The sequence below is a fragment of the Salminus brasiliensis genome, chromosome 20 (genome assembly GCF_030463535.1).
Source record: "Salminus brasiliensis chromosome 20, fSalBra1.hap2, whole genome shotgun sequence".
Taxonomy (NCBI): domain Eukaryota; kingdom Metazoa; phylum Chordata; class Actinopteri; order Characiformes; family Bryconidae; genus Salminus; species Salminus brasiliensis.
In genome coordinates, this window is record NC_132897.1 from 7,465,567 (window position 1) to 7,479,022 (window position 13,456).

General features: G+C 41.4%; 1 protein-coding gene across 3 annotated transcripts; it reads right to left on the minus strand.

Moving 5' to 3' along the window:
* Window positions 1–265: 265 nt before the first annotated feature.
* On the minus strand, window positions 266–12,671 carry traf2a (Tnf receptor-associated factor 2a). Of its 3 annotated transcripts, none has more exons than XM_072665284.1 (11): window positions 12,476–12,671; window positions 11,772–11,985; window positions 11,279–11,357; window positions 10,696–10,794; window positions 10,439–10,600; window positions 9,421–9,495; window positions 8,663–8,737; window positions 8,080–8,574; window positions 4,668–4,845; window positions 4,405–4,553; window positions 266–4,015 (listed from the first exon to the last, which is right to left on the minus strand). In XM_072665284.1, the coding sequence occupies exons 2-11, from the start codon at window positions 11,957–11,959 to the stop codon at window positions 3,797–3,799; spliced, it is 1,719 nt and encodes a 572-aa protein (XP_072521385.1). In that variant the 5' UTR covers window positions 11,960–11,985; window positions 12,476–12,671; the 3' UTR covers window positions 266–3,796. The 3 variants fall into 3 exon arrangements, with proteins under 3 accessions (XP_072521385.1, XP_072521387.1, XP_072521386.1); XM_072665286.1 differs by lacking the exon at window positions 12,476–12,671 and adding an exon at window positions 12,101–12,471 and having other exon boundaries at window positions 11,772–11,981; XM_072665285.1 differs by lacking the exon at window positions 12,476–12,671 and adding an exon at window positions 12,101–12,471.
* Window positions 12,672–13,456: the final 785 nt, after the last annotated feature.

Sequence of the window (13,456 nt, forward strand, 5' to 3'; positions counted from 1 at the left end):
AAAAGCCCCATGCTGGTCAAACGTGAACTGGCCGTGCTCTGTGAAAGCCATCAGCCCACCGGAGGCCCCTTCACATCACTCCCTCTCTCTCTCTCTCTCGCTTCCTGTGCTTTTCCTCTAGGGGCGAGTGGGTGGATGTGCTGCATGGAGCAGGACCGACACCATGCCCAACTCCATGCCACCAGTGCCATCATGTGGTAACTTGAGGAACAGCAGGTAACAAGCTGATGAAACATAGGAAAACAAAAACACACCGCACATTCACAACCGTGAGGCCAGAAATGCATTTATTGAAGATGTCATAGAGGATTTAACCATGACAAAGGGAGAAAAGAATCATGGTTCCTTCCTTGGCATACATATTACCACTGCTTGTGGCAGCCATCCACAATGTTTTCCATCAAAGTCCCACTTCTAGCTCTGTAAAACAGCATTAGAAAGGTTATGGCACTGCGAAACCGTGATAAAGTCTTACAAAGTTAGAAACTGTTTTAAATTGTCAACACAATTTATTAAATGCCACCTCGGAAATAAAAAAGTACACAAATAGTAAGTTGAAGAAGAGAGAGATCATTCCAGGATAAACAAATAAATTCCAGTGAGCTTCAATTCAAATGTAAAAACTTAAGAAAATACTGTTACTTTAGTGTATATGTTTATTCAAAGTCATTAAACAATGTCACTTTTTTACCCCCATTTTAAATGGCTGTAGGCGAACTCCTGCAAATGTAGTGTGTCTAGCAATGCCTAGCCATCTTAGTTTTTTTCTGTTGTTGCTGTAGTTGAAAATCTAACTCTGTTCCGTTCAGAGCGAACACAAAGTAGACTTCACACTCAAACGATAGGAAGGACACTTGTATAATTGCACAAGCTAAGAACTGTAATGTACTAATATGCATTACAACAAACGAGTAATGTAATGTAATGTAATGCCGATGTCATCCAAAGGCAAACAAAACCACAAAAAAGTTGTTGTGTTTTTAATATAGGCTATTCATCTGAATAAATCGAAAGCTTTAGATATAAATGGCTCACGAAACACCACGCTTGCAGCATGCAATGGTTGCTTAAGCTAGCCTGTATAGAGTACGTATCTTTAGGAGCTATACTACAGGCACGTCACATCGGTAGAGCTATTTACAAAAGCGTGTGTAAATCTCACTGGGGCAAAAAAGAGCAAGCTAGAGGGGGGGAAAAAACCTTGACTGCCAAATGAATTATACACCTCCTTGAGGGAGAGAAGAACCAGCAGAAGAACCAGCAGATCTTTCAAAGACTTGTTTCCTCAAAAGATGACAACCAAGTGGAGGAGAACTTGCTAATAGCCCGAGAAGCGCCCGAACACATTTTTAAACCATCCCAACAGGAAATAGTACATATATTATCATTACTTAATAGAATGTATTAGATATATCATTAATATTTGTTATATGCACAGCGGCGTACAGCAGCCGGAAACAACTGCGCGCGCTGTATAATAGTATATCTATTTATACTTAAATAAGCGATATAACACACTCACATTTATAACCATCATATACTGCATTTCAATCAACAGATAAAAGAAAGGAATAACTAAAAGCAATACAAATCAAGTGTTGGTCTACGAAGTAAACCCATACTTTACAATACGTGTTTTTTTTTTTCTTCTTCTTCTTCTATTGAAACATCTCGTGCACAGAGAAGTTTCAATGTCTGTCGGAACTGGTTTGAAAATAGGCTGGGTCTAGGTGCTTTGTTAGCATGAAGGCATCTTTAAAAAAAAAAAGTGTCTCAGACTCCATCTAAGAAAACAATCAGACCGGAAACCTCATATGGAAGACGTACTGTAAGCCCTTAGGATGGAAGAGTCACGCACTGTATAGGTGGTAGCAATGCTCTCTGGTGGTGGTGGTTCCCAAAAACAGACTACGCTTTCTCTTGAGGTGTTCACGAGTAGGAAAAAAAAAGAAAAAAGAAAAAAGAAACAGAGCTTGGGTTATCTTTTTCCGGAAACCTGTCCAATCTTCAGATGGCTTAAAGGTGCTACAGGTAGGAGTAGTATTAGTATCAGTAATTGGTCCTTTGCTTCCAGAGCCTGCCCCTGCTCACTGTAGCTTGTCCGCAATACAAGCTAAACGTCTCGCGCCGTGGCATCGGTAACAGTAAAAACAAAAGACCTGTTTTGTTTGTTGCAACTTTTACGAATCCATAAAGAGCCGCAGCCACCCTGGTCGGCCCAGGACGACAGGAGCTATGGAAACAAATGTAGCTAAGGGACTTTCGTTCCTTTTATGGCGATCTTTCTTTTCTTTCTTTTTAATGATTAACGATGATCATTTACACACAAATTCAACACGGAGCTCCTTGAACAACCACACGTTTTCTAGCACGTTTACAGAGTGCAAAACCCATAAAGAATCTTTGTAGGATAGAGACAAAACAGGAGTGACTAAGAGTTCTCAAAGCCCGTCTGGCTAATTCTAGTTAACAGAGTTATGTCGGTATTTTGAAAAGCCAATAGTTTTTTTTTTCTTTTCTCTTTTTTTGCGCCCAAAGCAGCACGATATCAATAAAACACTCAAAACGAGAAAACATCAAAGTACAATTCAACATCAGCCCTTCCACGCCACAAGAAAGCACGAGAGTTTCAATCCTACTCTACTTCTCCACTCAGTTTAGGCTAAATGTTGCCAGTTGAGGTGTCACATAAGCCCCAGACGCCTTCCGGTTGGGTTGACCGTATCTGCTCGAAGTGAGGTGATAGGTTACACTGAGGCATGAGGGGATAGTAATAGAGCGCTTCAACACCAGGCGTCTTTTTTTGTTGTCGTTGTTGTTTTTTCTCTGACAGGGAGTTACGATGAAACTGCCTTCACTTCTCAGGTGCAAACCTGGTCTTTTGCTAACTTGAATGTATCTTCCACAGATCCAACATGCAAACTAATACAGCAAAGGACACCAATAATGGAAAGGAAACCCCCCAAAAAAAGACCTCCACATACACACGGCTCAAACACCAAGCTTTTTTTTTCTCGAAAAACCCAAATTCTGCGCTTTGGACTTCATGGAATTCAAGCAATGTCCACCACTACAGATAAGTACCAATGAACACAGGACTTGAGATATCAGAGGCACACGATGCAAAGAGGGAATGTAAGAAGACGCATATGTAGATGCTAGTATATGAAGCGCATCAGGGGGTGGAGGGAAGGGAAGGGGAACTATATAGTTGCAAAAGAATTCGTCAGCTTCATTCACTGTTATTGAAACTCCACGTCTGTCTATGCAAAATATATTTCACTCGCAAACAGTTCAAACACGGGAAGGGGGGGGGGAGAAAAAAAAAACGTCTAAAAAAAAAAAAAAAGTCAAGCCCCAAAAATACTGGCCACAGCACAAGCGAAGCGCTTGGAAATGAAATGACTTCTATCCTGTGAGTAAATTCTTCTCTCAATCTCTTTAAAAGGCAGAAGTGCCAACATCTATGGCACAGGCATCAATAGTTACATTACAATCACTGCTGACAGCTATCCCGCTACAGGGGAGAAAAGAGACAGTTCCCAAAGGGCAACTATATTACAGTAAAACTGCACATAACTCCAGGTACAATTTTGGTTGGCAACATAATGTAGAGCAATGTAAATCCCAGAGTAACAATGCCCTGGGAAATGGGAGTCATTTTAAGGGGGGCACGCAGGCCCACCGGCAGAGCTCTCCTAGAGGACCCAAGCCTCAGAATGGTACTGCAAAAACAACCACTGCAGGCTGGAGGAGCACACATGGCAGCATGGAGGCACACAGACGTGTTACACCACTAAAGGCCAGTGAGGTCGACGATGGCCTTGATGAAGATGGTGTCGTCCCGGATGTAGGAGTTCTTGGAGTCTAGTTTGGAGAGCGGGCAGAAGAGCGGGCAGCCGCTCGCGATGTTCATGTCGCTGACGGGTCTCTGGAAGGAGGAGGAGGAGATGTCGGGCCGGAAGGCATCAATGATGTGTTCTCTGTTGTTCTGGTCCAACAGCATGAGAGTGACCTGCAGACACAGCAGTGAGCATTCTTTAGATACTGGACACTAATTATGGACACAGTGATCTTTTTTCCTATTTCAAATAACTGCCCTTTAAAAGAATAGAACACTATATGGACAACAAGTATTGGGACACCTGTTTATTTCATGTGTCTTCTGACATCAAGCGTATTAAAAAGAGTTTTTTTTGTCAAACTTTGTTGTTGTTTTTTTCAAGAATCTCTTTGTATTATATTTTATATTTATTTTTATATTCTTTTATATTTCATGCAGTGTTTATCCAAAGATAAATATTACAGGATTTTAAACTAATATCACTACATTTTTAAACCAACATACAGAATAACTGTAAAGAAGAATATTTTAATCAGGGCAAAGTAATAAAATATATATACCTTCTGGTTAAAAGGCCACTTGAGCAAGGCATCACTGTGTCCCCTCATCACCACGAAGAACAGAGACAAGTGAGTGCCACGCCCCGTTCCATCCCCATTCAGGTAGATACGCAAACACATCTTGTAGCCATATTTGCTTGTGTAAAACGCTGCAAAACAGAGAGAGGATACAGTGTTTAAACACAACACAGAGCTTTAAATAGCACGACATGAGTTTTTTTTAATGAGCTAAAAAAAATACAGGACTGTTAGTGCATCGCTACCAGGAGAGAACATGGCGGGGGCCCGTCCTGCTACAGCATCCTGCCTCTTCTTTGAGAAGTCTGAGATCTTCCACACAAAAACACCGTCGTACGTGGCAGCAGACATTTCTCTCATCTTCCCCTCCATCTCCACGATGGAGAGATCCCTCAGACCCACCGTCCTCTCCAGCTGACGAACCTTCAGTGTTTGAAGAGGCAGCTTTAAGTACAGGCTAAAATTGTACAAGTCAATATATGCTGACGCTTCTAAAAAGATTGGGGGTGTAACTGTCCGTGTGTTCCTACCTAACCGTCTCAGTACAGACATCATGTTTCTGTGCGCACAGTCGTAAGGAGAATATATAGGGCACAGTAAGCCTTCGGTGGACGAAGACTGAAGAACGTAATGCAGAAAGTTCCCCCTGGAAACCTTAATCTGTAAGTCATCAGCAAGTAAGGTCTGGGTGTGCATGGTATTGTGGGAACTGTAGTGATTTTAGGAGTATTGCTATGGTAACAGTAGTATTTTTGTCCCCGCCTCCACCTCTCAGGGTCCTATACGGTTACATTTGCTTCCTTCTTTATCTCTCACTGTTCTTATTTCAGTGAAACGACTAAAAATAAACACTGGATTTGATCTATTATTTGATCTTTATTTCAACTCATAAAATCACTGTGGATCGGACCAGGACAGTGCGTCAGTGCTATTGGACAGCTGTATTTGTAAACACATGCAACATGCAAATATTCAAATTTTAACTCAAATTTTAAATATTCAAAGTGCTTAACTCACTACAGGCTGTATCGACTACACTAGGCGGAACAAACTGGGACTTGCATGACTGTCTGTTCAAACTCAATGAACGAAACCTAGGTCAGCCTCATGACTTCGATAAGTTTTTGGGTATTATATGCTAGGCTGTCAATTACCTCAAAATGCTGCAGTGAAAAGGCTTCAATTTACTATGTAAAGGATTCAACGGAGATGTTTTCAGATCTTAATGTGTGATTTTTTTAAAACACACAATACGCCAGTTTAGACAAAAACTACAGGTGCTACAAAGGGTTCTCTAAACAATGACAGCCAATTATTTTTGATTCCATAAAGGACACATTTTTTTTTTAAAGAGATGTGTGTAAACAACCTTTTAACAGATTAAAGACATTGATTTAAAGGTTCTTTAGCTATTTAAAAGGTTCTTCTAAGTAGTTTTTTTTTGTGGAACCAAAAATGGTTCATCTATGGCACTGCTTAAAGAACCCATTGTCTCATTTTTAAAGAATATATATGACCATTTTGGGGGGATGCAACAATATGAAAATCTTGGGTAAATGCAGATATCCAATATGTTTAAGTGCATTTTTGCCAATGCTGTTGCTAGTATTTTATAAATAATGTTTATAAAATGTAGAAATTGGGACATCATCCCGGATTAGCCTTTTAGAGGGTTCAAAATAAAGTAAAACGACTAAATTCAGACTGTTTGGCCCAGAGTCTCATTAATATTCTGCTCCTCTGGAGGGCAATATATACATTTGTTAGCAATGATCTGCAGGTTGGCATTACAGGAGTTCAATATTGAACATTTTTATTTAAAATAGTTTTAACATTAGAAAAGTACCCCTACGCATTTCTGCTGGTTTTGAATGTGCAGCTGTTTCGATGAAAGGCAGCTAGCTTAACCACAGTTGAAACAGTGGCAGTACAGATTTTACAGGTGGCTGTTTCTATTTTCTACTTTAAAATAGTTCCAGTAGTAGAAGGTACAGACATTCAAAACACTTATTGCTTATGAAAATGCAATTCACTGCTGTGGACAACACTTATTTTCCACCTCTGTGACAGTGCAAAGACTGTGAATTTGATAAAAATTTAATATAGTCTAAAAGAATCCACAAAAATATACATTGAAAGGCTCCTTGATAGGATCAATTAATTAGTCATATTCGATAGGACAGTGGGGAAAATAAGTATTTGATACACTGCCGATATTAGAAGTTTTCCCATCTCCAAAAAATGGAGAGGTCTATAATTTTTGTCGTAGGTACACTTCAACTGTGAGAGACAGAATCTTAAAAAACAAAAAAAAAAGGTAATCACATTGTATGATTTTTTATAAATAAATAATTAGCATTTTATTGCATGAAATAAGTATTACATAGAAAACAGAACTTGTATGTGTAATATGTGGTACAGAAACCTTTGTTTGCTATTAGAGGTAGTTCCTGTAGTTCTTGACCAAGTGTGCACACTGCAGCAGGGATTTTGGCCCAATCATTCAACCACATCTTCTCCAGATCTTTCCGGTTTCGGGGTTGTCACTGGGCAACGCTGAGTTTCAGCTCACTCCAAAGATTTTCTTCAGGACTGGAGACTGACTAGGCCACTCCAGGATCTTGAAATGCGTCTTACAGAGCCACTCCTTAGTTTGCTTGGCTGTGTGTTTTGGATCATTGTCATGCTGTAAGACCCAGCCACGTCTGGGGTTTCCACCCCCCTGCTTCACTTCTGGGACGGTGTTCTTGGGGTTGTCCTCATCCTTCTTCTTCCTCCAAACACGGCGAGTGGCATTGATAAAAAAAAAAAAACTTTATTCTGGTCTCATCTGACCACATGACCTTCTCCCATGCCTCCTCTGGATCATCCAGATGCTCATTGGTGAACTTTAAACGGGCCTGGACATGTGCTGGCGTGACCAGGGGGACCTTGCGTGCCCTGCAGGATTTTAATTCATGACAGTGTAGTGTGTTACTTACGGTAATCTTTGAGACTGTGGTCCCAGCTCTCTTCAGGTCCAGGTCCTTCCATGTAGTTCTGGGCTGATTCCTGACCTTTCGCAGAATCATCCTTACCCCACGAGGTGAGATCTTGCATGGAGTCCCAAACCAAGGAAGATTGACAGTCATCTTATCCATTTCTTAATAATTGTGAAACAGTTGTTGCCTTCTCAGCAAGCTGCTTGCCTACTGTCCTGTAGCCCATCCCAGCCTTGTGCAGGTCTACAATTTTGTCCCTGGTGTCCCTTAGACAGCTCTTTGGTCCTGGCTACGGTGGAGAGGTTGGAGTGTGATTGATTGAGTGTGTGGACAGGTGTCTTTTATACAGGTAACAAGTTCAAACAGGTGCAAAAATACAGGTAATGAGCAGAATAGGAGGGCTTCCGAAAGAAAAAGTAATCTAGTATAGGTCTGTGAGATCAGAATTTTTGCAGGTTGGTAGGTAATCAAACAATGCAAATTAATTATTCAAAAATCATACAAGATTTTCTAGATTTTTTTTTAAAGGTTCTGTCTCTACCTTTCTCTCTCTTTGTACCTACGATAATAATTATAGACCTCTCCATTATTTGAAGGTGGGAAAACTTGCAAAATTGGCAGTGTTTCAAATATTTATTTTCCCCCACTGTACAAAGAAATCAAGATGTGTTTTCACCTTGTTGTTGAGTATCTCGATCTTATCCTGGTCGAGCCTATGCTGGCGATTATAGGCCTCCATCGTGGTAGCGGAGCGCTCCATCTCACGGTTCAGCACGCAGACGATGTTCTCGAAGGTGCCCACCTTCAGCTCCAGCTCTTGGCAGCGGCGGCTGAGCTCTGCCACCTTGGTCTTTTCGCTGTGGAGCTGTAGTTCCAAGGCAGCTCCCACCGTGGTAGGCAGCGGGGTGAAGGAGGTGGCCAGGGTTGGCGGCGGAGGTGGGGGAGGTGCACAGGCCCCCTGCACGGGAGCCCCTGCACTCAGCTGGCCCATCTTCAGCTCGAGCTCGCGCAGAGACTGGTGCAGCTCCTGGATCTTGTGGCTGGCCAGCTCCAGGCTCTGGGGCTGCAGACTCTCCAGGTTCACCTTGATGCCCATGATGAAGTGCAGCAAGAGGTTCAGGTGCTCATAGGAACACGCCCGCTCGTGGTCGTGGATCTTCTCCTTCTCCACCTGTAGGCGAGCAAACGTCATTTGAGTGACCACAACAAAGGAAGTGTAGAGCAGCCCTGTACGGATGCATGAGATGAGGTTTACTCACGGACATGTCACAGCCAACAACGTGAAATCTGCAGGGAGTTCGAAATTTGGTACACAGCTTAATGTGGTCCACATACTTTAGGGGACAGAAAAGCAAGAACAGATTACCAAAAATGTCATGAGGACAAAGCTCACTAATCTCTAACATCTCAAACATACGATTCATTAACACCACCTCCTTGATTCTACTTTCACTGTCCCACAGGACCACCACAGAGCAGGTAATATTTGGGTGGTGGGTCAATCTTAGCACTGCAGTGACACTGACTGACATGGAGGTGGTGTGTTAGTAGTGTGTGTTGCGGTGGTACGAGTGGATCACACAGTTTTAAACACCTCAGCATCACTTCTAGACTGAGAACAGTCCACCAACCAGAAACATCCAGCCAATGGTGTCCCGGGGGCAACATTCTGTGAGCACTGATGAAGGACTTGGGGATGACCAACACAAACTGTGCAGCAACAGATGAGCTTACAGACACAGTGTTTAAACACTCCAGCAGCACTGCTGTATCTGATCCACTCATACCAGCGCAACTCTCACTAACACACCACAACCATGTCAGTGAGTGTCACTGCAGTACTAAGACTGACCCACAACCCACATAATACCTGCTCTGTGGTGGCCCTGACCATTGAAAAACAGGGTCATAGAAAGTGCGCCTTTATAGATGTTATAGACTGAAGTGGTTGGTCAGTATATAAACAGAAGAGAGTCCATACAACAGCTATGATAACAATAATAAAAAATGTAGTTACCTTCTCTCTGGGAATTTTCTTCTTTGCACAGCCTTCACAAATCATTGGGTATTTCGGACAAATCTCATCATGAGCCTAGAGATTAAGATATTACACTTTTACTCATTTAAAATGAACCCTTATAATATTCCACAACATATACTACCGTTCAAAGGTCTGAAATCACTTATATTACACAGTAGCAAAGTAATTATTTAGTAATAACTTTAAAAATGTAGAATTAACAGATATTTTTTCTCCATGTTGTGTAGTACATTCATACATACATATGTATGTTTTTTCTCTTAATTTAGTACTGCCAATTTAGTAACCCACTCATTTGTAATTCCCTAGCACTAGCAATGCTCCCTACACTAGGGACAAAGGTACATCCGAGGCCCTCCGATACATGCGAAGCCAGCCACCGATGCGGCATTGCGGATAGTCAACATGTTCAGCCACTTCAGAAGCGATGAGGAGAAACAGCACCATCTACCCGCCCGGAGAGAGTGCAGCCTATTGTGCTCTCTCTGACTCTCTGACCACTGATGGCAAAGCATCATGGCTTGGGATTTGAACTCATGACCTCCGGGCCATAGTGGCAGCGCATTACACTGCTGGTCTTTGGCGTAATATTTTAAGCATTCTTGGAAGAAGTAATTGATATCTAAATAAAATAATACAATAATATAGTGTAAATATATGACATATACAATATTATAACAATATAATACCTACTGTAGTTACTTAAGTCTTGATACTTTATCAGCACATCAAGTCAAGTCAATACCAGGCATAACTTCTGTACATTCATTTGATCATAATATCATTCTTGATGTTATACAGCATCATTTTGGAATTATCTACAGCGCAGTTATCTACTAATTATTTAAAAAACAAAACAACAAACACACAAACAAAAACACTGCTATCACAGATCCCAAACTATGGAGCAGCAGTGTAGATCACACTCACGTTTAGTACAAGCACACCAAACGGCATCGTTGACATTCACCTGCATCTCGTTACATGTCCTCACCTTAATATTTTTGAAATGGAAAGGTTCTTTGCAGTATTTGCAGTTCAGCGTTCTCTCAGGGCACTCTCTCTCATTGTGACGCTCCAGTTCATTGGCCCTCAACAGCTCTTTGCAGGAGGGGCATGGGATGATCATAAAATCGCACTGTCCCTCATGGGTGGCCTGTAAAGAACAAACAAATGAATTCTGACTATGGCGAAACTTCGCGGGTCAAGGGTGAAGAGGCACGAACTGGATTTCCAATAAAAAATGATTACTTCATATTCTTTGATGGTTCCTGTCCAACTGCAGCCTTCGTTGATACAAACAGCTTCGAGGGCTTCAACTTCTCTTTTGGCAGCATTGTCAGGAAAAGCCTGGAGGAGAGTTATATAGAGCGAGGTTATATTACTACACAGGTTCTTAAAAAAAAAAGCTATGCAACTTAAAACTAACTTAACACCAAGCTGCATGTAATAATTAAGCGACAAATAGTTAATAAGTTAAATATTACGCTTTTGTTTTTTGCAAAATGTGTAATCAGAACTAATCATCACTTCTATCCATGACAGCATACATGACTCAAAATTCACAGCCTATCAACATCAACCTTCACATGGTTACTGGAAATGTACCATTAGATGAAAATCCCTAAAGATTTGAAGCTCATTGGTTTCAGAGCTCAACTTTTCCAGGACCGCACTAATATTTCCAGGATATTTCCAGCAATTTTCTGTTCTCATGACTGGAAAACAAGTCTTTGATTATCCAGGTTTTCCAGATTCTTATTTGTGGGAACCCTACAAATAATCTATTTTAAGGCATCCTTAATTTGAGGTCTTATTCGCAACGCCAACTTACACAGCCTTGTTTCAGAATCGACGTTGGCTCCTCGAATATATCTTCCTTTATACAGGCACTGCATTTCTGTGGACCAGAGCTGAAAAAAAAAATAATAATAAAAATGGGAAAATAATAAAAGACATAAATACCACAGTGGAGATGTAGACAAAGACAGGCTGGCTTCCACCTTTTTTTTTTTTTTGGCTAGAACAATTGATTAGTCTCAATACCTACCACAGATCTAATCTGGCTGGCAACAGAGCACAATATAGCTCAGCCAGCTGGCCAGCTACACCCCAACACACTCTATTGTTTGTCTTATGCCTGACAGACACCAGTTTCACTGCTAATACCAGCACAAAAACCGTGAGCAAAATGCCCCAGACGGGGGTGCCAGGTCATATTCATCTTTTGTTATGTCAGGTAGGGCCAGTCAGATGTACCCCAGCCTTGATAGGCAGCTTATTGTAAATCTCGACGGCTGCTATGAGGCTCTATGAGTGGCGCTTACCTCACTGTTTTGTTAAAGCAATATGAACAGAAACGGTGTCCGCATTGCGCCTGAAACGGCCTCCTGAGGATTTTCTGACAGATGTTGCACAAATGCTTGTCCTCAAGCTTGTTGGCGAGAATCTTCCTCGGGAAGCCAGGTTTGTTGCCTTCTAGTGAAGATGGTGGGGACGGTTCCTGTGCAGCCATTATTCCCGAGCGAGCATGTGACCTGGCTACGGCGAGGAGAGGAGAGCAGAGCAGAGAAATGAAAGTGAGCTCGTCTCTTTGGTAGAAAAATACACCAATGTTTTTTTGGGGGGCACTATAGCTAGCTACAAGTCATCTTACAAGCCTGCTGTAGAGGTCACTGGTTCGTGCTGTCATGCTTAGGACGAGGCTGAAGTTGGCTGCTCGCTCGCCAGCTCGCAGTTGGAATTCGTCCGTTCCACCTTAAACGCCGCAGCGGTTCAAATGGGAGGCGACGGTTACGGTCTACGGTCTGTACAGCGCGCTGCTTAAGGTGGACCGGATCTCCGGGGTGAGAAGCCAACTCCAGCCTCGTCATGGCTGGATAGCGCTATCCGGAGGTATAGCTAGATAAACAAATGCAGCGGAGCAGAGAAACCGCCGTGTTTTGGCCTGGCTGACATTTATTTGGTCACTTATTTAAGCTAGCTATGTTGTACAGTAACTACAGTAGCTAGCAACGAGGCAGATTCCTACCATATGTTCCGGCAAACTATCGGCGAGGCCTGAGCGCTCTGATAACACCATATCGCTAAGTCACGTTATCTGGCTCATAAAACAGCGATGTGATTTTTAATATCCAGTTTGGATGAGATTAATATAACTGCACGACGTTCCGTCTCGGTTGTGTTGGTTTAGGTGGGAAAAAAAAGAACAACAGATGAATGTCCAGGAGAGGTCGCTGCTGCGCGCACGGTGCACGAGTACGGTATTTGACACTGTCCGCTTGCCTTGCTTTTTAAAATAAAAGCCTTTGCACCATAAAGAAATGGTATCCACATTGTTGTTACGCTGAATATATAATATATATGTAAAATATAGACATATTACAAAATGCCATGCATAAAAATAAAACGAACAAATTATTAATACACCGCAGTCAGATGTTCTGCCTTGAGATTTGATCGCAACTTGAATAATATATTGTAAAATAATTAATTAAGATAAGATACTCCTTTATTAGTCCCACAGTGGGTTAATTCTCAGTGGCACAGCAGAAAGGGATAGCAAAAAAAATGTAGATAAATAATTTACACTATAAACACAATATAAATAAGAATAAAAAAAAGCAATAGCAATATTGCAATATATTGCTATATAGAGCAATTTAGCTTGATCTAGATGTTATACAGTCTTTTTAGTTGTTTATATCACCTCATTCATGAACCTGGTCAATGTTGCTGTCACGCAAAAATCCCCATTTTTGTCGTTTCTCACTTCTTATGATAAAGTGAATCTATTTTTTGTGTATATATAATATTTTCTCTTTTGTGCAGACTCTAAAAATCCTCTGACTCCTCTTTGAAGCGTGTCTTGAAAAAAAGGCACACATAACTGACACAAAAATAATCACGAAATAGATAATTACATTTGGGCAAGCATGGATGTGTGAGTTAAAAAAATTAAATTAAATTAAAATTATTTTAGCAGAGCTACTCTCAGCTTTTTGCAGTCTTG